The 25,267-nt window shown below is 59.6% G+C and overlaps 1 protein-coding gene across 9 annotated transcripts in view; it reads right to left on the minus strand.

The window, feature by feature from the left end:
• Positions 1-1,693: 1,693 nt before the first annotated feature.
• The window catches only part of ADISSP (adipose secreted signaling protein), a 100,453-nt gene continuing 76,879 nt past the window's right edge, over positions 1,694-25,267 (minus strand). For all 9 annotated transcript variants that reach the window (XM_075931082.1, XM_075931087.1, XM_075931085.1 and 6 more), the window contains exons 5-6: positions 13,936-14,058; positions 1,694-3,091 (exon numbers count right to left, since the gene is read on the minus strand). In XM_075931082.1, coding sequence (XP_075787197.1) covers positions 2,991-3,091; positions 13,936-14,058 — 224 coding nt within the window. In that variant the 3' untranslated portion in view covers positions 1,694-2,990. The remainder of the gene's footprint in view (positions 3,092-13,935; positions 14,059-25,267) is intronic.

Raw genomic sequence — 25,267 nt, forward strand, 5'->3', positions numbered from 1 at the left:
TCTGTCCCCCCCGAGAGCCGCGCGCTCTCTCCGCCCCCCCGAGAGCCGCGCGCTCTGTCTGCCCCCCCCGAGAGCCGCGCGCTCTGTCCCCTCCTGAGAGCCGCGCGCTCTGTCCCCCCCCGAGAGCCGCACGCTCTGTCCCCCCCCTAGAGCCGCGCGCTCTGTCCCCCCCGAGAGCCGCGCGCTCTGTCCCCCCCCGAGAGCCGCGTGCTCTGTCCGCCCCCCCGAGAGCCGCGCGCTCTGTCCGCCCCCCGAGAGCCGCGCGCTCTGTCCCCCCCGAGAGCCGCGCGCTCTGTCCCCCCCAAGAGCCGCGCGCTCCGTCCGCCCCCCGAGAGCCGCGCGCTCCGTCCCCCCCCGAGAGCCGCGCGCTCCGTCCGCCCCCCGAGAGCCGCGCGCTCCGTCCCCCCCGAGAGCCGCGCGCTCCGTCCCCCCCCCGAGAGCCCGCGCGCTCCGTCCGCCCCCCGAGAGCCGCGCGCTCCGTCCGCCCCCCGAGAGCCGCGCGCTCTGTCCATGCCGTGAGGCCGGGTGCGGCCGCCGTAGCGGGTGTAAGTGCCATGCGGCTCAGGCGGGGAGTGCGGGGGCCAGGACTGATGGGGGTGGGCGGGGCTTGGCTCCAGGGGCGGGGCCTCAGGCAGAAGGGGCGGGGCTGGGGCGTGCCTTCTCCAGCTGGGCTTTCACCCGCCACCCATGCCCTCTTCCCGCCTGCTTCGCGCCAGGGCAAAGGGGCCCCAGCCAGAGCCTCTGCGCTAAGCCAGGCTGAACGGTGGCCCCCGCCGTGGGCCCTTCCCCTGCAGCGGGGCAGAGGGCAGAAGGATCGGCCCGGGCGGGGGCCAAAGAGGAGCCACCCCCGTCTGGAGGGGGCGCGACGGGAGGCGGGCTGGAGCGGGCCCCTGCCGGCTGTTGGGAAAGGCCGATCCGGGTTGCTACAGGACAGGCCCGAGGAGAGGAAAGGGCAGCCCCGGGGGGGGGGGGGCAGTTCGGGGGCCCACTGAGCTCTTCCCTTGGGCTGGGCCGGGTCCCCTGCTCTCACCGTCTCCTGCCCCGTGTTCCCAGCGGGAAAGGCGGGTCCCATAGGAGTCCTCTCCCAGCCCCCCAAGGGCCATCCCGTGCAGAGCGGTGCCCACGGCAAACCGCCGGGCGGTCCCAGGGCCCAAGGCAGCGACCCAGCTCTGGCTGCGTAGGGCGACAGGGCCCCGGCGGGCGGACTCGGCCCCTAGCCGGGAGCAGGAGCAGGGCAGGAAACCTTCCCTCCCTCTCCTGCCCGGAGCGGAGCCACGTGGAGTAGCCTGCAGGTTTGTGCTGGTAAGGGCCTCCCGCCAGAGCCTGCCTCTAGCACCCCGGCCCCTCCCTTCCCCAACCCTCTGCCCCCTCCCGCACCCATACCCCCTCCCCGATCTGGCACCCCAATCTCCTGCCCCAGATCACAATCCCCTCCTACCTCAGTCCCATCCCAAAACCCCAGTCCCCTGCCCTAGGCCACAACCGCCTCCTTCACCCAAACTCCCTCCCAGACCCCACACTCCCTCCTGCACCCCAAGCTCCCTCCTGCCCCCCATCCCAGACCCTGGAGTTCTAAAATCCTGGAGTGGCCCCCCCATCCAAAATGACTGCCCACCCCCGCTCTAGTGAAAGCAGACCCATGAGCAGCAGGACAAACGAACCCTGGAGAAAGTTTTACTCCGAACAGACCAACTATTGTTTTCTTTTTCAAACGGAAGTTTATTATTTTCTTTTATAGTTTTTTTTTTGTACTTAAAAAACCCACACGAACACTCACATATATAGGCACAGAAATCTTTCTGTTGCTTTCAGAACTGAACCACCGGTCCTGGTCCTGGTACCATGTGTCTGAAAAAACCCAAACCCGCTAGACAACATCTAAGGAGTGAGCACTCCGACTGGGCTTTTCCAAGGGAGCCTCCGACGCTCCTTGGGCCAGCCCAGGGTCAAGGCAAAATTCTGCCTTCGGACACGTGTGCGCAACCCCGCTGCGTTACGCAGGGTGCAGCCGGCGAGGCGGAAGGCAGAATTCGCCCTGACGGGACAGATTCTGCTCTCAGTCGGCAGGGGTGCGAACTTGGAGTTAACTCCACCGAAACCAACGGAGGCGAGCTGGAGTCTCCCACTGCGGGAAGGTGGAGTTAACTCCGGATTTGCCACTGCGAGCAGGATCAAGCCCCGGCCGTTTGCACGTCCCTCCTAAAAGATGACGGAGAATAAAACTGAATTGCAGCGGCGGCAGCAGAAAGAGAGAAGACACGGTATGGCTTGCGACGAGCGATTGCTCCTGGACCTCAGGAAGGCAACAGCGTCTGGAAACTCTCCTGAGACTCAAACAAACGAAACAGACAAAGCGGGTGGGACGCTCCAGTGTATTTAGCAGCCCTGGCACTGGGGAGCGGGGAAAGGATCAGCTGTTTGGTTTTTAAGTGGCAGCTGCAGAACCTGGGAGCAAGGCCAGAGGTGGCGATGGGATCATTGAAGAGAAGAAAAAATAACCAAGGTCTTAGGCGAAGGAAGAATATTCTGATCTGACAGACGGCCAGTAGGTGCCACTTTGCACAGGAGGCTGGACATGCATCGCTGGCCAGCATGTACAGACACACACACACACACACACACACACACACACACACACACACGAGTTTTAACACACACACACACACACACGAGTTTTAAGGCTGAAAAGATGACGAGAAACCCCACCCTGATCCATGACAGCCTTGGCTTTGCTCTCAGCTCTTCGCCCGAGCCATGACCCCACCCCACCCGCCCTTCCCACAACCCTTTGCAACGAGTGGCCTATGATTTGGTTGGCTCTTCGGGGAACGGGGGGGGATAAAAGCACAGCGCCCAGACCTCACAAGACAAGCTCCATTGGTAACCACAAAACCAGCGCGCTCAGGACCCTGCAGCCAGCGAACCATTTGCTTTTCGTCAACGTCAAGCTGAAATTTACAAAACGAAAAGGAGGGCGCGGCCTGCGGCAGCTAGTCAAACCCTTGCCACTCGCTCTGCTCCGAGTCGTACTCCAGCTCCGCCCCGATGCAGCGCACTCCTTCCAGCAGCATGGGGGTGCCGTGGTGGCGATCTGCAAGACAGAATGGCCTCCGTTTACACCGCGCACAGGCCGGATGCTCCCTTACAGCCGGACCCACCGGCCTCGGCACAGATCACGGCAATCGGGGGGGGGGGGGTAGGTGTGCAAATCAGCTTCCCAGGGGGGGTGGGACAGAGTCTCCCAGGGAGGCTGCTGCCGCGAACGTTCACAAGCATCTTCCTGTCGTTTTAGGGACAAGGGGAAAAGACATCTCCCTTTATTTGTGAATCGACGGGGCCTCCGCGTTGGGCCCCTCGGTGCTGTGCATTTTGCCTAGCAAGAGACAGTCCTGACCCCACGTGCTCACAGTTCCACCCCTGGAGATACCGACGAGCAGGTTAGACATTGGTCAGATGCAGATGGTGCTCGGCCCTGCCTGACCAATAGGGTTTGTTGGCATTAGACTAGCACGGAGGGGGAGGGGGGCAAATACCGGCCCACAGGCTGGAGCTGGTCCGCCAGGGTTAGCCCCTCCGCTAAATTTACCTGCATGGCTGCAGGTACCGGCGATCACAGCTCCCGGCGGCGGCGGATCGCCGTTCCCAGCCAATGGGAGCTGTCCTGGTCCGCGACACTTCCCACGGCTCCCATTGGGCGGGAACGGTGATCGCCAGTACCTGGGGCCGTGCCGGTAAATCTAGCAGCCGAAGCCCACCCGGAGCTAACCTGGGACCCCCCCCCGTGTTACTGCCCGCCCCGGACTAGCGCCTGTGGTTCTGGAGGGAGTTTCAAATGGTTTGTGCTACCCCCGTGTAATGAATCCGGCCCCGATTCGGGAAGGCCCACGTGAGCAGGTTATAACCGTACGTAGTTCTGGTCAAGTCCGGGGGCCGACGCGCATGCTTAGAGGGAGGCCCCTGCCTGTGTCACCCCCTGAATCAGGGCCCTACGTGGCAGGGAAGCAGCGCCCGATCATGCCACAGGGTCCGGACACTTTAGGGGCCTCATCTTTTATGCGGGTTTCCCCCCATTACCATTTCCAATCAACAAAACCGACCCAGACCAAGCCCTCTCGTTTCCCTAATTGCCAATTAATATTGAATTGCACACGCTAGGTCAGAACGAAACCACGGTTACGGGGCCTGCCTGGCTTTCTTACAAATGCGCTGCGTGGAATGCAACCTCACCGGAACGAAGGGAGGAGTCGTTTGGACACAGAGGTGAACGTAGCGAGCTCTATGGGATACGGGGAGATCTCTGAGCATTGCATCGGATCCGTTCTTCTCAAGTCTGAGACATGCACGGGAATTGAACGGCAGAGAAATTACTGTCGATCCGCAGGCTATTATTTGTTTCGACGACGTGCTGGTCAGGCCTCAGCTGGAGTCTTGTGTCCAGTTCTGGGCGCCACGTTTCAGGAAAGATGTGGAGAAATTGGAAAAAGTCCAGAGAAGAGCAACACAAACAAGGAAAGGTCTAGAGAACATGAGCTATGAGAGAAGGCTGAAAGAACTGGGTCTGTTTAGTTTGGAAAAGAGAAGACTGAGGGGACACGAGAGCAGCTTTCAAGCACTTCAATGGGTGTTACAAGGAAGAGAGAGAAAAATCGTTCCCCTCGGCCTCTGAAGACAGGACAAGAAGCAATGGGCTTAAACTGCAGCAAGGGAGGTTTAAGTTGGAAATTAGGAAAATCTTCCTTCCTGTCAAGGTGGTTACACACTGGAATATGTTACCTAGGGAGGAGAAATCTTCATCTCTGGAGAGATTTAAGAGCAGGAAGGCAAACACCTGGAAGGAGTGGTCTAACCATTACTTAGCGCTGCCATGAGCCCAGGGGACGGGACTAGATGACTTTCTGATGTTCTATCCAGTCCTATGGGTCTGACTCAAGGAAGCCAATTAAAATGCTAATTACATTTCTAGGAGAGCTGTAAAGCGAGGACCAAGGTTCTATTAAAACCCATTCTAACTGACATTTCCAAATTAGCCAACAAAAAAAATCATTGTACAGAATCCCACCGTCCCTCAAACGGCTACGCGCCGGGAGAGAGGCCGGCGTCAAGGTTCACGCGGCTCAGACTTACGTGGGATTTCGTTGAAAGGATCTTATTCACGACCTGGAAAATGGGGCGAGCCGCATGGTGGCAAAACCCAGCCATGAGACGATGTGAGTTAGAGACATAGATTCCAAGGCCAGACGGGCCCGCGGGGCTCCTCCAGGCCGCCCCGTCACACACACCTGCCTCCAAATGAGTCCTAGAGCAGGACTTGTAGAAACACGTCCAGTCTTCACAGGAGAGCTGTAAGTGGGAGAGGACCCAACGCAAGCCCTGGGCCATTACCCCAGGGGTTCGTTACTCTCACCATTAAGCCTTCGTGCCGTTTAGGGTACAGAGCAGAGAAAACGAAGGGTGGAACCTGGCTGGGTGAGGGCGAAACGCAATGGAAGAGCAAATGCAAACTAGGACGTGCCCAGCGCTGGCACTGGAAGGAACAATGTGAACCACTCAGGCACCAAAGCCAGCTGCACTCACTCAGCGAAAGGCCCAGGGTGTCCGTGCGGACGGCTGGCTGGCCAGAGCTGTGCAAACAGCGATGACGCAGGGGTTTGGAACGGGTCCCATATGAGGAGAGGTTAAAGCGACTGGGACTTTTCAGTTTAGAAAAGAGGAGACTGAGGGGGGATAGGATAGAGGTCTATAAAATCATGAGTGGTGTGGAGAGGGCTGATAAAGAAAAGTTATTTATTAGTTCCCTAAATAGAAGAACTAGAGGACACCAAATGAAATTAATGGGGAGCGGGTTTAAAACTAATAAAAGAAAGTTCTTCTTCACACAGCGTGTAGTCAACCTGTGGAACTCCTTGCCAGAGGAGGCTGTGAAGGCTAGGACTAGAACAGAGTTTAAAGAGAAGCTAGATAATTTCATGGAGGCTAGGTCCATAAAAGGCTATTAGCCAGGGGATAAAATGGTGTCCCTGGCCTCTGTTTGTCAGAGGCTGGAGAGGGATGGCAGGAGACAAATCGCTTGATCATTGTCTTCGGTCCACCCCCTCCGGGGCACCTGGTGCTGGCCACTGTCGGCAGACAGGATACTGGGCTAGATGGACCTTTGGTCTGACCCAGTACGGCCGTTCTTATGTTAGAACCTCCAAGTGATGGATACCAGAGCTGGTCAGGCCAAGCAGGTGTGCGCACAATCGGACACAACCAGGCAGCAGTAGAGCCAAAATTGCCCTCATGCTGTTCAGTACAGGACGGCGTGAGGGATAAGTTACTGCAGCGCTAAAGGGAAAGGTTCCAGAATGGTTTGCCAAGGTGCGGGAGCTGTCGCCGGTTTCATTTACACGGCGAGGGCCAAAAGCAGCGTTTGCCTTCTGCGCTGCCAAGTTTCAAAGCTGCGTGACGGCAATGTGCGGTGGTCAGCTTTAGGAAGGGCGACCGTACTGTTTGGTTCAGCGTTAGGAACACCCCCCATTCCCGAGGTGTTCGTAACTCTGAGGTTCTACGGCATTGCAATTCACCGGCCGTTTTTAACCGTCCAAACCACGCATTTCGGGCGGAACAAATTATTCCATTGCCATTTCAACCACTGACACGTTTTCAATGTACAGAGACCATGAAAAGTCGTTTCAAACTGAAAACATTGAAGAGACCGGTTGGACCTCCAAAAACTGGGGCTCGCTTGGCCATCAGGACCACAGCTGTTCCTGGACCACGGAGTCCTGGCTGGGGGCACCGGGGGCAAGCGGGCTGGCGCCCCGGTAGTGGCCCCGGGGATGTAGCAGTCCCAGTAGCAGAGGTGGGGCTGGGGACACGACAGCCCCATTAGCAGGGCTGGGGCTGTAGCAGCACAGCAGCCTGGTGGCGGGGGGAGGGGGAGGGGTTAGGGCTGGCAGTGGGGAGGGGAGGTGGGCTGGGGGGGCCGGTAGCGGGGTGGTTGGCTGCGGAAAGGTCTGTGTGGAGCGGAGTGGGCCACGGGCCAGAGAGTTTGAACCAAGAGGGGATGTGACAGAGGGGACAGAATAGAGGCGGGCCCAAGGGGAAGTGACCGTTCAGTGTTACACGAGAGGGGATGTCAATTCTGCTTTGGGGCACAAGCCAAATGCTGTCCAATAGGCCAGGTCTTCTTTGGGGGGGGGGGATCCTTGAGCTCGCTGGAACACCCCTTTTCTGCCACTGGAAACGCAGCCATGGGCCGGAGGAAGAGGGGAAAACTTTCTTCCAGCACTGCCCACCAGGGGGCGCTCCGCACCTCTCTGGGACGCCGCGGCCCCAGCCCGGCTGGGCGACGTACCGGCAGAGGAGAGCTGGGCAGCAGCCGCACACGCAGACCAGACACGCGAAGGACGTACGCACACGTGTGTCTGAACTAACAGGCCCGCAGCAGCCCGACTGGATCAGCTGGCTAGGCCGTTCACGGATCACCCGCCCCCAGCCCCCACGGGCTAATTCCGGCCCTGCCCCTCCCGTCACACAGGGCGGATAACACTCAGTCATCTGGGGAGGGGGCAATTCGGGGGCTGGGTTAAATCCGATTTACGTCTTCACATTGTAAGACATTTTTCTTTGTACAGACACAGCTGTTGGAAAGGAAATCTGAACATCTGAGTGTTAAGGGACCCAGCCTATTAGCATCTCTTCCACTATTCAACTCCAAATATCACCGCGTAACCGCGAGCCTCTATCAGAAAGCGAGCGCCGACGGGAGCTTGGCCACATAACGAATCCGGGAACACATCAAACTTCTCAGGCCACGCTCTGTGACTATGACACATTCGCTCAGGTACTGCGCTCGGGGCTTGATTTAATAACAATCAGTCTTAGAGGCTGGTCTGTGTTTAATTAAAGTCCAATTACCATCCGAACGCAGCTTGACACAAATCAGAGCCAGTAAGTTAATTCTGGAGTAAGTAAGCATCATGTCATTCGCCGTTTTCCAGCGCCCTCGAAATGGACAAGGAATTCATACCAATCTGAAACTGCTAGGCTGTGTGGTTGCTTCAATAGATGTATACGGGTATAATGCGCCCTTCTAGGTAACAAATATATCTACACACACACGCCAATCTAGTGGAAAGACTCTTTAGCTGTAAATGAAGATGTTTAACGGTTTATCAGCCAATACGGATGTTTCTTTAGGAAATAGCTGGCGTACCAACAGAAACGTTGATGAAAATTGATCCTTTAACTCAAGACTTCCATCTGGGTGATTCAAAGCACCTGGATTTAAATCAATTGCCCCTGCATTTAGGATGCACCCAAAAAGTTTGGGGGCCTGGCTTGTCTCCCGGGCCTGAGGGCTGTGGGGCTGCCCCACTTCCCACCCCAACGGGCAGCTCTAGGAGGCAAGGGCCGTTTTTGACTTTCTGGAGGCGAAACGGGTCAGCTGACAGGTGGCCGGGGCTAAGTCAGGCCCATCTCTGTGCTTCTGGGAACGTTCCCTCCTGTCCCGCAATTCTCTGCTCCCCGTGCCAACCTGCTGCCCAACCGTGCCAGGGCTAGCTGGGTGGCTGGTCGTTCCCCCGCAGCAAGATCTGCCCCGAAGCTGCAGGACTCCGGTTTGCATGGGGGCTTTGCAGTTTTATGGAAACCTGCCTCCCTGTGGATCTGCTCCCATCTGCGGAGCGAGGGCCTGGCTGCTGGGAGATGGCAGCCCCCGGCCCCCTCACCTCGCTGTGGCTCATGAACCCCGGAGCCACTGGCTTGCAGGCGCCTGAGCAAATGAATTTCCGGGGCCCTGCGCGATGTGGCCACAGGCCGGATATGGAGTCGGGGGCTGCAAAGGAGGCTCCATATTGGATCCTCTGCAAGGGACCCTCCCCCTGGCTCAGCCCGGATTGCACCGAGCCCCGGCTTCGCGCTACGCTGGCGCTGGACTGGGGCCACGGCCTCCCGCTGCGATGCCACTCGCCCGGTGCCTTGGGCCGGGTCTCAGAGACGCTGCAGCCGATGGGACTCAGAGCAGAGCCTGGCTGGGCTGGTTCGCAGGCTGGGGAAGGACCTTGCAGGGCTCCCTCCACAGCCTTGTCATCTCCTTCAGGAGCCATGCCGAGCAGGCAGCGATTTGCCCCCGGGGTCCCAAACCAGAGCCACCTTGCTGCCACTTCCTGGAGACTCAGGGGGGATAGGACAGAGGTCTATACAATCATGACTGATGTGGAGAAAGTGAATAAGGAAACGTGATTTACTCGTTCTCATAATACAAGAACTAGGGGTCCAAATGAAATGAATAGGCAGCAGGATTCAAACAAACCAAAGGAAGTTTTTCTTTACTCAGTGCACAGTCAACCTGTGGAACTCCTTGCCACAGGATGTTGTGAAGACCAGCACTTTAACAGGGTTCCAAAAAGAGATGGATAGATTCATGGGGGTTAGGTCCATCAATGGCTATTAGCCAGGATGGGTAGGAATGGGGTCCCTGGCCTCTGTCTGGAAATGGGTGACAGGGGAGGGATCACGTAAAGATTCCCTGTTCTGTTCCCTCCCTCTGGGGCACCCGGCGTTGGCCCCTGTGGGCAGACAGGACCCGGGGCTGGATGGATGGTTGGTCTGACCCTGTCTGGCCGCTCTGATGTTCTGATGCTAACGAGCCGCACGTCCCTTTGCCGCAGCATTACAGCCCAGGCAGGCAGCCCTGACGCTCAAGGCGCTGCAAATCCAGGGGAAGAACGCGGCCAAGGGTCCAGACGCCCCCAGCCTTCGTGGGGCTGGAGCCAGACACTCGGCCCCCGGAAAGGCACCGCGGCAGAGAGCAGGTCCGGGCAGAGTGTCCCACCACCAGCAGCCCTGGGGGCCCCTGGACAGGGTCTGCCCCACAGGCTGGGGGGCCGCAGAGGCTCACATGGATTTTCACAGGAGCAGCAGGCGGGTGGGAGCAGCATGGGGCCGTTAATAGGATGCTTCCAAAGCTGGGTAATGACTCTGAGGGAAAGGAGCGATTGCACTGGATCGGCGCCCGGCTGCATGATAACGAGCTTAAGGAGAGAGCAGCGCTAATTACACCAGGGAGACTGAAAGGGGAATCTGGGACAGAGCCAGCAGGTGGCAGCACAGAACCGGGACAGGTAGGAGACCCCATCGGAGGGGGCTGCTAGGGCAGGGAGCCCGCCTCACACTAACTACCCGCCCCCCTCCTCGTGCACGCCCATCCCCCTGGCCTCTGGGCGCCTCACGCAAGCTGGAGAGGAAACGTGTAGCTGTGGTGGGCACGGATGGCTGAACGAGTCCTCGTCTGGCCGCAAAAAGCCAAGCGGGTAAGTACGCGCCCCGCCTTCCAGATGGGGAAACTGAGGCACGGGCTGGTTTCCCACTGACCCAGTGCACCAGCGGCAGAGCCACGGACAAACCCCAAGTCTGACTCCTGGTTCTCTGAAGCCTGGCTCGCGCCATCGCCCCCGCTCACACCAGTCTGGAGTATTTTAGCGCCAGGTTCGGTGCTTGGGATTCCTTGGGCGAGCCCCGGGTGCGGTGCAGGGAGCGACTCACAGGGCCGACAGGCTGCTGGGATTGTTCCTGAGTTGATGAGGCAACATGGAAGTCACACGCGCACCACGGGGACGGGCCAGAAAAGCAACCGAGAGACAAGGCAGCAGGTCTCCAGGGCCAGACCGCCTGGCCCCGGTTCCCACCCCTTGCCACTCCCTCGGCGCATGACACACACTCCCTGAATGCAGAGTGACCTCCTTTCCCTCTGCTCGAGCCACAGCTGGCTTCCATCACTGCAGTGTCAACACAGCCTGCCACTCCAGAGTCACTCCGGAGTCACACCAGTTCAACCAAGATGCCAACATGCTGGGCGTGATAGCGCCCGGGGGCCTACTTACACCACAGGTACAACCCGCACCTTCACCGAAGTCACTGCTGGCTGACCTCTGTCACTGTGGTGTAAACACAGCCTGCAACTCTGGAGTCACTCCGGATTCACACCAGTTCAACCAAGATGCCACCATGCTGGGCGTGATAGCGCTTGGGGGCCTACTTACACCACAGTTACAACCCGCACCTTCACCAAAGTCACTGCTGGCTGACCTCTGTCACTGTGGTGTAAACACAGCCTGCAACTCTGGAGTCACTCCGGATTCACACCAGTTCAACCAAGATGCCAACATGCTGGGCGTGATAGCGCCTGGGGGCCTACTTACACCACAGGTACAACCCGCACCTTCACCGAAGTCACTGCTGGCTGACCTCTGTCACTGTGGTGTAAACACAACCTGCCACTCCGGAGTCACTCCGGATTCACACCGGTTCAACCAGATGCCCACAGGCTCGTCGTGATAGCGCCCGGGTACCCGCTGACCCCTCAGGGAAATCCTCACCTTCACTGAAGTCTCTGCTGGCTGACCTCTGTCACTGTGGTGTAAACCTACCCTGCCACTCCGGAGTCACTCCGGATTCACACCAGTTCAATCAGATGCCCATGGGCTTGTCGTGATAGCGCCCGGGTACCCGCTGACCCCTCAGGGAAATCCTCACCTTCACTGAAGTCTCTGCTGGCTGACCTCTGTCACTGTGGTGTAAACCTACCCTGCCACTCCGGAGTCACTCCGGATTCACACCAGTTCAATCAGATGCCCATGGGCTTGTCGTGATAGCTCCCGGGTACCCGCTGACCCCTCAGGGAAATCCTCACCTTCACTGAAGTCGCTGCTGGCTTTGGCCTCACAAGTGCTGCTAGCTCAGCTCTTTGAGAGGCTGGCGGAGGCGATTTGAAGCAGCCCGGTCCATCTCCATCAGTTCCAGCACAACACGCGGCCAGTCCCACTGCAGCTGCCCCCTCTGCGCCTGTCAGCGAACGGCAGAGACGTCGCGGCCTGTGGAACGCCCCTGCGGGTCTCCTCGCGGCACGGCGCATGGCAGGCCTGCGTCTGCGCTGGAAACCAGCTGTTTCCCCTGAAACCGGCCGCTCAGCTCTCCTCCCTGCAGATCGAAATCGCCCGGGCGCCCCAGCAAGCCTGGCGCTGCCTCCCCGTGTTGCAGATCCAGCCCTTCCAAGCCACGCAGGTCCGCTGTAGGGCTCTGACCCAGAGGCTGCTGCAGTCAACGGACCAGTCCCCAGACGCCCTGGCTCGCCATTCTTGCCCCGTTGGCGGCCGCACCCGGCCGTGATGCCAAGCGTCAGTGGCAGGCCCCAGAGCTGGAGAGCTGCCCTGCCCGCTGCTTCTTCAAGCCTCGTTTTCACAGCGACGGCTTGCAACCGAGTGTTACCGGGGGCGGTGGCGCCGGCGCCGCTGGGGCGGAGGTGAAACCCCATAACCCGCAGTGGGGCTGAAACCTCCTCGGGAATTCAAGAGGCGCTGCCGGGTCAAACACGCTCTGGTGCTAACAGCTTGGCCCTGGTAACCTCGGGGAGACGCTTTTAAACGCCCGGCCCCGTGCAGCAAGCCCGTTGGCACGTGCGTCAGCCGCATCGGGGCAGTGTGGGGGCGGGGAGCCGTGCCTGTCTGACACCTTCGTTTATTTCGGCACATGGCTCAGCTTGGGCAGCACAGTCGGGCCGGGCAGTTTCCCCTGCTCCAAGGGCCCATGTGGGGCGGGGGGACACAGAAAGGCCCCCATATGACTGGCCAAAAGCATTTCCATCCCGTGCCCGGCTCAGGAGGCCGGTGCGCACAGCAACAGCATACTGCTCGAGAATGCAGGGGAGCCATCGGGAAGGCAAAAACACAATTGGAATTGCAGCTGGCAAGGGATGTGAAGGGGAACAAGAAAGGTTTCTACAGGCCTGTTAGCAAGAAGGGTGATCTGGGAGGGCGAGGGGCCCTTACTGGACGAGGGAGGTACCCTAGTGACAGATGATGTGGGGTGTGACGCAGTGGGGGTACCTTGCTAGGGCTGTGGGCGACCTCTGCTGTCTGGAGCAAGACCCAGCAGGGAAAGGGGGAGTCATTATGCAAAGGGGGCTCCAAACTGGTCGGACCAGCCACCCCCCATGGGGAGAAACAAAGGAAGGTGGATGCTGCCCTGGCTGGGGGGCAGGGCTGGAGGAGAGTGAGTTAGTTTCTGTCTGGGAGCATGGAGGAAGCAGCCTCAGCTACAGGCTGGGGGGTTTAGAAGCCGAGACCCCCTTCCCTATATCAAGGGGGGCTGAGGCATCCTAGGCCTGCCCTGTAGCCTGATGACATCTGTGCTGTGCTGTATCCTGGAGAAGCAATAAACCACCTCTATTCTACTGGCTGGGGGAGTCTGTTCGTGCCATTCCGGGGGTGCAGGAGGCGGGGGACCCCAACGCGCCGTCACATGGGGAAAGCTGAAGTACTCGATGCTTTCTTTGCCTCTGTATTCACGGACAAGGTGGGCTCCCAGACAAACGCACTAAACGCAGTATGGGAAGGAGGGGGGCAGCCCTCGGTGGGGAAAGAACAGGTCAGGAACTATTAAACGTACACAAATCCATGGGCCCGGACTTAATGCACCCGAGGGTGCTGAGGGAGCTGGCAAATGTCATTGAGGAGCCTTTGGCCATTAGCTTTGAAAACTCGTGGAGATCGGGAGAGATCCCGGATGACTGGAAAAAGGCAAATGTAGGGCCCATCTTCAAAAAAGGGAAGAAGGATGAGCCAGGGAACTACGGACCAGTCAGCCTCACCTCAGTCCCTGGAAAAATCCTGGAGGGATCCTCGCGGAATCCATATTGAAGCACTTGGAAGAGGGGAAAGTGACCAGGAATAGTCACATGGATTCTCCAAGGGCAAGTGGTGCCTGACCAACCTGATTAGCTTCTGTGCTGAGGTGACTGGCTCTGTGGCCGTGGGGAAGTCGGTGGATGTGATAGACCTCGACTTTAGCAAGGCTTTTCATATAGTCTCCTGCACGGGGGCCCCGGCCGATCTCTGGCTCTGCTGAGGACCCCTGGCCAGGCCGCGGTCGCTCGCGGGGCCCCGCGATACCTACCCATGACCCGGGCTTGGACGACCACTTTGACACAGGCCCCGTCGTGGGTCTCGCTGGACAGCTGCATCTCCTCTCTCAGGACCCCCTCCTTGTGCGCGGTGTACTCGCACTTCACGCTGTAGCCTGCAAGCAGAGGGAACCAAAGCCAAGAGTCAGTAGCCAAGCCCCCGGGAGGCAGCGTCGCGCAGGGGTTAGAGCCGAGACCTGGTTACTCCGGACTTTGCCGTTGGTCCCGGTAGGGCCCCCTCTGGATGTCCCCCTCCATGCGTACCTTGCCCGCCGTGCGACAGGGCGCTGTGGCCCTCACACTGTGGTGCCTTTCCCCATGTGGGGGCCGCCGGGCCTGGGGCAGGCAAGCGGGAACTGGGAGGCAGTGCTGCCCAGTGGGTAGAGCATGGCCTGGGAGCTCAGCAGACCTGGGCTCTACCACTGGATCGCTGAAGGGACTTTCCCAAGTCACCCGGTGCCTCAGTTTCCCCAGCTATGAAACGGGGCTGGAGATGCCAGGTCTCTAGTACAGCGCTTGGCGAGCCAGGGGCGCTCTCTAGGCAGCAGCACGGGGAAGGAGCTGGGGGTGCAGAAGCTACAGGTCCCCCTGCCTGCTCTCAGACTGCCCCCAGCCGAGCTCAGCGCCACCCGCCCCAGAGCGCAGGAGCTCTGCAGTGACACCGGGCTGCGGGGAGGGAGAAGCTCTGCAGGGTGCCCTGCAGCCGGGCCCAGGAAGCCTCCCTCTAGTGCCTGGGCAGGCGCAGCCCATCCCCCCCAGCGCCTCCCATGAGCGGGGTGCTACAAACAGACCCACCTCCTTCTGCCTTTCCCAAACCTGCCTGGTCCACCTCCCTGCCCCCAGGAGCCTGGGGTCACCCATGTCCACACCCCGTGGACCCACAGCCCCCCGAATCACCAGACAGTGGCACGGAGCAGCCTCTCTCTTCCTCCCGTCTGCTGCCGCCTCCTGCTGGCCCCGTGGCAAAGCTCTGGGCATAGGGGAGAGGGGCAGGGTGGGGCAGGCCTAGCATGGGGGCTGTACCCAACTACAGAGCCCCCCAACCTCCATCTCCTTGTATTTCCTGATGCCAAGAGCCATTGATGGACCTAACCTCTATGAATATATCTTGGTCTCTTTTTAGCCCTGTTCAAGTCCTGGTCTTCACAGCATCCTGTGGCAAGGAGTTCCACAGGTTGGCTGTGCGCTGAGTGAAGAAAAACTTCCATTGGTTTGTCTGAAACCTGCTGCCTCTTCGCTTCGTGGTGACCCTAGTTCTGAAGTTCTGGGACCAGGCAGTGAGACACACACTGACGTAAGGCAGCTTCCGGACCAGGCCGAAGATATGGAACCTGAGGCGCTGGTTCTGCAAACTTTTCAGCACAGCCCCGCACACGACCGACACGCCGAAAGCCACCATTGCTCAGCGCGGTTCCCAAGCCCGACACCTCCTACCTGGGGAGGTGAGCTACGGCCCCGCTCTATTCACACAGGCAATTGCTACCTTTCAGAGCACTCTGAAAACTGAGCGGGGGCGGAGGAGGGGGGTTGTCAGCCCAGTGGGTGCTCCTTTCTTGTAGTCTGGAGAAAAATACAAGCCAGGAGCAAAACCCACTAACCCTTTTCATCCGAAGAAAGGCATTAGTCAAATCCCCGCTCACGAGAAACAAAGGAAAGCTGGAAGCCGAAAACGTGATCCTCTACAGGCAGTAATCTTTGCGAGGGACTCCGAGAACACTGACATTTCGGGAGGGGAAACCTACAATAAAAGCACATTCCCCGGGACTTCATCTGCGGAACAGAGCTCCAAAGCTCTGGCACTTCGGCTCATTGTCCTAGTGGGTTCAACTTTTCTATGCAACCATTTCAGCCTCGCGAAGCATCTAAATGGTTGCTGGGGGCAGGCGAAGAGACGGCGAGGAGATACCCAGCAGGCATGGGAACAGCCGCCATCGCCCCGGTGACGCGTTCGGGCGAGTGATTCGTAGCTCTGCCTGCATCTGGCAGCGTGTCCGACCCTCCGGCACACCCAGCTTAGGGGGAAACGCGCCTTTGGCTCCAGATGAATGAGGGTTAGAGCAACAGGCGGCTTTTCGTCAACGCGCTTTGCAAAAGGCTTTCCAGAGGCCCCCTACGTTGTGCGAGGTGTCAGATAAACACAGGGCAAGTCCCTGCCCCAGAGAGCTTGCAGTGGCAGGCACAGTGGGGCTGCCCCGAGCCGTGCACCGGGGAAGCCGGGAGTCCCCAGCTTTGGGCAGTGCATCCGGCGGGGCTGCCCCGAGCGGTGGACCTGCTATCCCCCGGTGAGCCAGCAAGAAAGCAGGGAGGTTTCGGTTGGATCCCTGGCCCTACTTGGCCCTCACCAAGCTGGAGAGGTTTCTGAAAAACCCCTCGGACTCCACGGCCACTAATCTCCGTCCGGGGAGATGTTCCAACCAGCCCTCCGGCAGCGCTCCCTGTGCGCTGGGCGCTTGTGCGGCCACTCAGGAGAGATTCAAATGCCACCCCACTCATTAGCAGAGCGCCCCCAGACAGGTTTTCCTTTCTATTGGTGGTGCACATACACACTTGTCTTGGTGCACATAGAAAATTTTATTCCGCACATGGATGAGAAAAGATTAGAGGGAACACGGCTCTGGCAACCCAGGCACCCAGCACTTCCAGACCTTCCCTCCCAAGCCCTGCATGAGGTGGGAGACCCCAGCCCACGACAGAGCTCCCCCAGGCCAGAACACAGAGCTCAGCAACAGGCCAGCTGTGGCCCATGCCACCCCGACTCCCTGGAGGGGCCAGTGCCGGGTTGGAGTTCCCACTGCTCCACGGGACTGGCCCTCCCCCCCCCCCCCCGAGAGCGCGACCGCCCACCCCAGCCCCGTCCTACCGGACAAGGGAGCCATTCTCCTCCAAGGGTGGGCATGGGGATGCAGGAAACAGCGCCAGGGGCAGCCAGCCTCCTTCTGAGCTGTGCAAGTCCCACTTTCCTCCCAGCCCACCCACAAGAACCCCACGAGGGAGCAGTGACTCCCCTTCCCCGCAGGCTGGAGACGAGACGGCCTCCCCGGGGACCGCAGACCTGCGGCAGGGATCCTGCGCCGATACGATGGGCACAGCATCGGCAATCCGGGAGCTTCCTTCCCGACGTGCCCCGCAAGAGCTACGGCTTGGGAGAACCTGGATCTGCAAGCCAATCGAAGGGGCCCAAAGCAAACCCTCCGGCCATGCTTCCAAGGAGCCTGTGGTTTCCTTCCAAGCCAGGCCGATCCCTTTCAGCCGCCCTCTGCTGCTATCTCCTGCACACAGAAAAATCAGCAGGACCGAAGGAAGATTCGGGATCCAGCTCTATTAAAATGAAAGCAGCCTCCGCCTCGGGTTTGAGGTGCAGAAGGGACTTGACCAGGGTTCCCGCTAAGCTGAGCGCTTGGGCAGGAGATTCAAATGCTGCCCAGTTGAGTAGCAGAGTGCCCACAGCCAGAAGCAGTCAGCAGCGTGTGTTTCTACTGGTGGTGCACATCCCCACATGCCTAGGTGCACAGAACAAAATTTATTCCGCACATGAATGGAAACATTAGCGGGAACATTGGACTTAACTAACCCAATGGAGCTGAAACTCGCCCAGCCCAATGGTGCTGTGGTTTTCTGGTTGTTATTGTAGCTGCAAATGTTTGACCCGTCGCTTTTCAAAAGGCACAACCCTTCCTGGGAGACAAGTGTCAGTGTGCGCACAAGTGTCCTGAGAAGAGCTGTGCGCTGTGCGTGTGCGCTCATCGGTCAGGGAGCACAGCTGGACGCACCACAGCTACAGCCCCCGGCTCAGGGCTCAGAATCACAGACGGACAGGCCTGGAGGGACCCTGCTGGGTCATCTGGTCCGGTCCCCTCCCCGCCCCCGACTGGGACGTGTCCCACATGCGCTTAAAAATCTCCAGCGATGGAGCTTTCGCAACCTTCTCCCAGCAGTTGGTTTCACGGCTTCACCTCTGGCAGGACACTGTTCAGTGCAAGGCGGGCGACGCCGTCTGGGGGCCAACACACAGAGGTTCTGCATTCGGCAGCTGTCCCCCCGCAACGGCCCTTCTCCCCGGCAGCCCGGCAGCGCACCGGCCAAGTCCACCCAGGCGCTGCCAGGAGGGCGGAGGCCAGACCCCGCGGCCGCACCTGCGCTCGGGTTCGCGGCGCGGCCCTGGAGGACTCTTGCTTGGTCGTCTGGCTGCAGCGCGAGGTGCTGAGCTGCAACCCAGGAATTCCACGGCCAGATCCCCACCACCGGCGCCCTAACTGCTCTGCAAAGGGGAGCGCCCGAGAGACCCCCAAGCCCTGTGCTGCTCTACAGGCCCTGGCCCCCGGGTCGCAGGAGGAGGAGGTGTCCCAGGGCTTTGCCCTCTCCACGGGATCTTTTCTCAGGGTGTCCCGAGGCCTGCGCGGGAGCCCTGAGACCTTGATCCTAGCTCGGTCGCAGCATTCGTTCTGCTGCTCTTTCCTCCGGCAGCCTGCGCGGACGTCAGGGGCGCGCTCTGGCCGCAATTGATACATTAGGAGCATTAGCAGGGGTGTGGTGAGCAAGACCTGACAAGTCATTCTTCCGCTCTGCTCTGCGCTGGTTAGGACTCAGTTGGAGTCTTGTGTCCAGTTCTGGGCACCGCATTTCGGGCAAGATTTGGAGACGGTCCAGAGAAGAGCAACAAAACCCATTCAAGGTCTAGAAAACACGAGCTAGGAGAGAAGACGGAAAGAACTGGACTTGTTTAGTTTGGAAAAGAGACGACTGAGCAGGGCCTGAGAGCGGTTTTCGGGTGTCACAGGAAGAGGGAGGAAAATTGTTCCCTTTGCCCTCTGGGACAGGACAAGGAGCAATGGGCCTAAACTTCAGCAGGGGAGGTTGAGGTTGGACATAAGGAAAAACTTCCTGCCTGTCTGGTTGGTGAAACGCTGGAATCAATTGCCTAGGGGGGTTGTGGAGTCTCTATTACTAGAGATACGTCAGAGCCGGTTGGACAGACGCCTGCCAGGGATGGGCTAGGTGGCAGGGGACTGGACTGGAGGGTCTCGCGAGGCCCCTTCCAGTCCTGGGGTTCTAGGACACTTCGCTCTCACCCACCTGCTCTGCAAAGGGCAAATCTAATTCCTCCCATTTGCATTGACGCAAAGGCCAGGAAGCAGCAATCTAACCCTCCGGTCTGGCCTGTGCAACGCTGGCCAATTTCCACCAGCAATTCCTGCCTCAGATCCGACAGCTTGTGGCTGCGTGAGCACGTCTCCCCCCAGCCCCCGGCCTGCCCAGCGAGCTGTTCCGCTCCTGAACTCCCCGGCTGCTAAAAGCTGGGACGTAGTCCCAGGGCAATGCTGCTGTCTCCAACGTCCGGCCAACGGCTCGGTCTTGTGCCTTCGCGGGGTAGAGTAAGAGCCCTCGAGGGTGGGCGGGTTCCACAGGAACCGGAGGAGCAGCAGCGTTTCGGCAGGGTGAGGGGAGCGTGGGCGAGAGACTTGGCCAACAGGGGCCCAGCCTGTCCCTGCCTGTTCACTCTCAGTGTCGCCTCTCCAAGCCAACAGCACCTCGGCAGGGCCTACCCGCTGGGCCCCGCACGCCCCAGGGCAGGGCTTATGGGAAAGCAGCGAGGGGCTGGGCGGGCCAGGGCCGGGGCGTCTCAGAACGTAGGTTCTCCTCCCGGCTGCGCACGGGGCCCCGCGGGGGATGGGCTGAACGCAGAACCCTTCGCTAATCCCTTCACACTTCGCAAACGAGGTTTAGAGAACGACAAACGCGGGCTTGGGGGGAGGGCTAATCCCGCTTACCGGCACTGGCGGCTCACCGCTTTCCTTCCCAAACGGCAGACCTGCAAGCGGCCTGTAAGGAGGCCTGTGACGGTGTCACCTCCCGCCCCGTATGAAATTGACCTATGGACACGAATACGCGTAACCCGAAGATGCTTTGGCCCAAATCCCTCATGCGCCCCGTCCGTGTTAACGCCCAGCCTGCTGGCTCGGGAGGTCTGATCACAGTGCCTGTATCGTTCTTGTGGGCAGCATTGGGGACATGGCGAACGGGAGGGTTTATGGTTGAAACGTGCCAACCGAAGCCATCCAGGGGGTTTCCCTCCCCGTCGGGGCATCACCGGCAAACAGCCTCTTTTGTCCTGTGAGTCTCAGCAGCGGCTGGCCTGAGGAAGTCACATGACCACCCCACCTGGTGAGGTCTGACCAGGTAACTGTCCATAGGACTGTCCAAGGTCCTGCCCAAAGGGGAATCTATTAAAGGACAGGCCGCTGCTGTCCCTGGGTCTGTGGAGGGCGCGTCGGCCCCCAGGGAAGGGACCAGAGCCCCCGGTTTCTGTTCTTTGGAATCTCTAACCTACTTTGCTCCACCTGTTTTCACCGGCAGCCGCTTCAGTCCCATCGCTGGGGCTTAACAGGGTCACTGTGATTTACCACCCAGCCCAGGGTAAAGGGGGGCACGTTCCCCTGTTCTGTGCTACGGGGGCTCACCCGAATGATTCCTTTGGGCTCTGATCCCAGTGGGGACACGGTTTCCTCGGCAGTGGGGCCCCCAACTGCACTCTCCTCGGATCTGAACAGGGTCAGCGTCTGTGCTGCTTGTCGGGGTGGCTCCACCCGGCAGGAGATGCAGGATGCGGCCCCCCAGCTTATGCCGGCGTCTGCCGAAGAGCGAGCGCGGGGCCAGTCGGCGGCAAGGGAAGCACGCGCCTCTGCGCTTTGCTGGAGCGGGGCCGGAGTTCTGAGCCTTGACGTGCAGCACTAACCCCAGTCCCCGGAGCATGTGCTCGCCGCACGGCGGGGTGATGAACCGTGCGGTGAAGCAAAGGGGAGAAAGGCTCAGATGCTAGCTAAGGCACAACGAGGCTTTTCCTCCCAGGGCAGATGCTGCGGAGGAGAAAGCTCTTGCCCCCGAGCCCAGACCACGCGGAGGATGGAGAGAAAGCCAGTGCCGGTGAGAGGGGAAGAGGAGAACAAGAATGAATTGGGAGAGAAATGTGGCCAAGGCACGTAGGTGACATACAGGACGTGGAGAACTCAGAGCCCTGGATGGGTTTCTCTGCACAGCCATACAGGGCAGCGCGACTGTCCCAGGTTACAACTAAAGCATAGGACTAAGGGACTTGACTAAGGTCACCTGGGAAGCCTGTGGCAGAACAGGATTTAAACCCAGATCTCCCAAGCGATAGGGAAATCGTGACAAACGAGGGAGCTGGCTGAGAACAGGGTGTCTGTGCCTGACGCATGCAGACCCCCTCCTCCCAGGCCTGGGACTCACCGTTTTCCATTGCACCTCACTGCTGAGCTCACCAGCGGTTCGCCCTTAACTTCAGGGACGACGCTCACCAGAGACGAGTGGGAGGGGTTTGGACTGGCCCGCACCGGCCCAGCTGCTCTGTTCCGTGCTCGCCAAGCTAGGAGCGCTCCCAAGTGGTTGGAGCAGCTGACCCCCGAGGTGGGGAACCAGCTCCCATGGGGACAAAGGACCATCACAAGCCTCTCGTTCTGCGCCGCAGGCAGGTGGCTTTTCTCCAGCCCCACGGCCAAGTGCACGGCTGGCCGGGAGCAGGGTAAGAATCTCAGCAGAGCCCAGTGACAGAGCATCCAGCTCTCCTAAGCCCCGTCCCACCCCTCTGCCTCGCACTGCTACTGCTGGGGGTGGCTTTCCTGCAAGCGACCCTGCGCGGTCCAAGGCAGCTCGGCTGCACGCCCCCGTGGAGGTGGCCTCGGGCCGGGAGCCAAGAGGCTGGAGTTCTGGGGACGGAAGTGCTGTGTTTCCACCACCGCCCGTGCCTCGGTTTCCCCAGCCGTACGATCGGCTCACAATGACCTGCCTTGATAAGCACTTCCAAGCGATACGGGGCACGGCCCTGCTAGCAGAGCCGATGAGCTGGACTGGCAATGGGAAGTCCAGGAGGGCTCCGTGCCACTTGTTCAAAGCAAGAGGCGGGAAATAACCGACGTCCAGTTCTGCGGCTCTCGACGCCCCTTCTCGGCGATCAGCACGGGCCCGGCGGGTTCGCTGGGTGGCCTGCGAGACATTCTGGTTACCGTCGCCCACGCCCAGGGATGCCAGATTCGGCTGGTTTCTGACCGTCCTACCGGTACTGCTAACGCGACACAGCCAGGGCCGGGGAGGGAGGCGTGTGCGGATTGCACACAACATGGAGAGAGCCAGGCGCTCCCTCCGAGCCAATCCCAGCGCTACCACGATGCAATCTCCCCCTCCCCCCTGCACATTCGAGGCACACGAGCACCGTCGGCAACACCCATCCCGGGAGCCGGCTCGGACACAACAATCTGGCAGCCCCCTGAGGTGAAGGAGGGTCACTTAGAAGCCTTGGTTGCCCCTCTCTGGTTTTCGTTCTGACCCACGGCCAGGTCATAAGAGCAGAGTAACGGCCAGGCTGGGTCAGACCGTGTCCAGCCGGCCCAGGGTCCTGTCTGCCGACTGTGGCCAACGCCAGGTGCCCAGAGGGAGTGAACCGAACGGGGAACCATCACGTGGTCCCTCCCCTGTCCCCCACCTCCAGACAAACCGAGGCCAGGGACACTGTCCCTACCCATCCTGGCTAATAGCCAGGGCTCCACAAACAGTGTAATCTGCCCGTGGCGAGTAGATTACACCCGGAAGAGCTGGTGCGGCGCGATCTGCGCATGCGCAGAGCACAGAACCGCGCAGCTGGCAAGCCCTGCTAAGAGCCATTGACAGACCTAACCTCCATGAATCTATCCAGCTTTTTTTTTAGCCCTATTCAAGTCCGGGTCTTCACCACATCCTCTGGCAAGGAGTTCCACAGGTTGACTGTGCGCTGCGTGAAGAAACACTTCCTTTGGTTAGTTTTAAACCTGCTGCCTATTCATTCCATTGGGTGACCCCTAGTTCTTATATTGTGGGAACAAGTAAAGAACTTTTCCTTAGTCACTTTTTCCACACGTTTTATAGCCTGCTATCCTAGCCCCACTTAGTTTCCTCTTTCCTAAGATGAAAAAAGTCCCCGTCTTTTTAATCTCTCCTCATATGGGACCCGTTCCAAATTCCTCCTCATTTGTGTTGCCCTTTATCAGTATTCATTGTCAACATCAGCAAAACTCGATGTTCCTCTTTCTGCGCCCACGCCCCGCAGAGTTTGCAGCTGTACAAACTGCCTTTAGATGTAGAAACCCCTCTGCCTGTCAAAACCCAGGCGATTTACCAATTAACTGTGCAGACACTCGGTCCCCCGGCCTGCCTGTGCCAGCTTCAAAACCTCCCCTTCTCCTGCCCCAGCCATCAAAGCCCGGCTGGGGCCAGCCGCTCGCGCTCTGCAGCCTACGCAAGCCCTCGGCTGCTTGTTAACGATCCCCTCTCCCCCCAGCTCATCTCCGATTCCCTCAGACGCCGGCGGCGGCACAGCAGGCGCCCACGCCTGGGCTGCGGGGGTACGACGGAGCGCCCAGCAGCACCACGGTTCAGCGCAGCGGGAGCAGCCGTCCCCCGACGGGCTTTAGGGTTTGCTCCCAGGCGTTTCCCGCGGCCGCGTCCTCTGAGGGGCCGGGACCGAGCTGAGGCTACGCGACAGGGCCCCGCACGTCAAGGGAGGCGCTCCGCCTTGTCCGCTCCTGGGTGGCGGCCTACGGAGCAGTGCGGAGCCAGGCCGTCGTGCTGCTCCCCCCCCAGCGGGCTCCCACAAGGCCTGAGGGGCGAGAGGGGCCCGGCTGACCCACGGCGAGTCTGCGTCGGCACGGCGTCTGGGCCGTCCCCGGGCCGGCGGCTCACGGAGCCAAGGCGGCCAGACATGGGTCTCCCTGCAGTCCTCTCGAGCCCGAACCGCCGGGCAGGTTGGCTTTTGGGGGGGGGAGTCAAGCAGGGCCAGGCCTGCAACCGGGCCTGGCCCCGGCCTGGGCTCCGTGGGAGCATGGGCTGGGTGGCCAAAAGGGGCCTGTGGAGCCTGGAGCGCACAGCCTCCCACAGGGGGACAGGTAAGGGCCCCCCCATGAACAAACAGACCCCCCCAGCCAAGCAGACCGCATGGGCTACTCTCCCCAGCAACCCACGTGGAAGGCCTGGGGCCAAAGAGCTCACCTGGCAGCTGCCCCCAGCACGAGTGGGCAGAGCCGAGCCGGCGAGAGACCAGCCCAGGCCTGGCAGGACGGAGGGACAGGCACGGCCGGGTGGGGATGAGGGTTTCCTTTTGCATGCACCCTCCGGCATCCCTCCATGCCCGTGCAACCGACGCCAGCCACAACTGCTCAGCGGCTTCTCCCACACCGTGCCAGGGCAGCACGCTGACAGCAGGGAAGCCACAAGTCCCTGGGATGCAGGAACAGCTCCCTTTGAAGGGCACAGTCTGAGGATCCTTTCGGGTTAGTCCTAAGCCCGGCCTGACTGAGTGAGACAACGGTCCCTCCAGCCCCGTGTCCTGTCTGCCCACAGAGGCCAACGCCAGGGGCCCCAGCGGGAGTGAACCGAACAGGGCAACCGTCGACTGATCCATCCCCTCTTGTCCTGTCCCAGATTCTAGAAGCTGTAGGTTTAAGGACAGCCAGCACATGAGGTTACATCCCTGACAATCTTAGCGAGTAGCCAACGACGGACCTACCCTCCATAAACTTCTCTAATTCTTTTTTGAACCCTGTTATACTTTTGATCTGCCCAACATCCTCCGGCAAGGAGTTCCACAGGTTGGCTGTGCGTGGTGTGCAGAAATACTTGCTTCTGTTTGTTTGAAACCTGTCGCTTATTAATTTCATTGGGTGACCCTTAGCTCTTGTGTTACGGGAAGGGGTAAATAAGACTTCCTTATTCACTGTCACCACATCAGTCATGATTTTATAGACCTTGATAACCCCCTGAGCCATCTCTTTTCTAAGAGGAACAGCCTTTGTAATATTTTCTCATGTGGAAGCTGTTCCATGCCCCTAGTGACTTTTGTTGCCTTTCTTGGTACATCCTCCAATTCGAATATATCTTCTTGGGGATTGGGAGAACCGGAATTGCAGGCAGTGTTCAAGGCATGGGAGTGCTGTGGACTTGTACAGACACTATATATTTTCTGCCTTATCTACCCCTTTCCTAATGATGTCTAACCTCTGACAGCTGCTGCACACTGAGTGGATGTTTTCAGAGAACTGTCCACAATGACGCCAAGATCTCTTTCCTGCGTGACAACAGCTAATTTAGACCCCATCATTTTGTACGGCTAGTGTGCATGACTTTACATTGATCAGCATCACATTTCTTCTGCTCTTTTGTTTCTCAGTCCCTCGGTTCTGTGAGTTCTCTTGGTAACCCTTGGCAGTCAGCTTTGGATTTAAACGTCTGGAGCAGTTTTGATACGTCTGCAAATTCGGCCACCTGGCTGTTCACCACTTTTTC

This window comes from Pelodiscus sinensis, chromosome 5, assembly GCF_049634645.1.
Source record: "Pelodiscus sinensis isolate JC-2024 chromosome 5, ASM4963464v1, whole genome shotgun sequence".
NCBI lineage: Eukaryota > Metazoa > Chordata > Testudines > Trionychidae > Pelodiscus > Pelodiscus sinensis.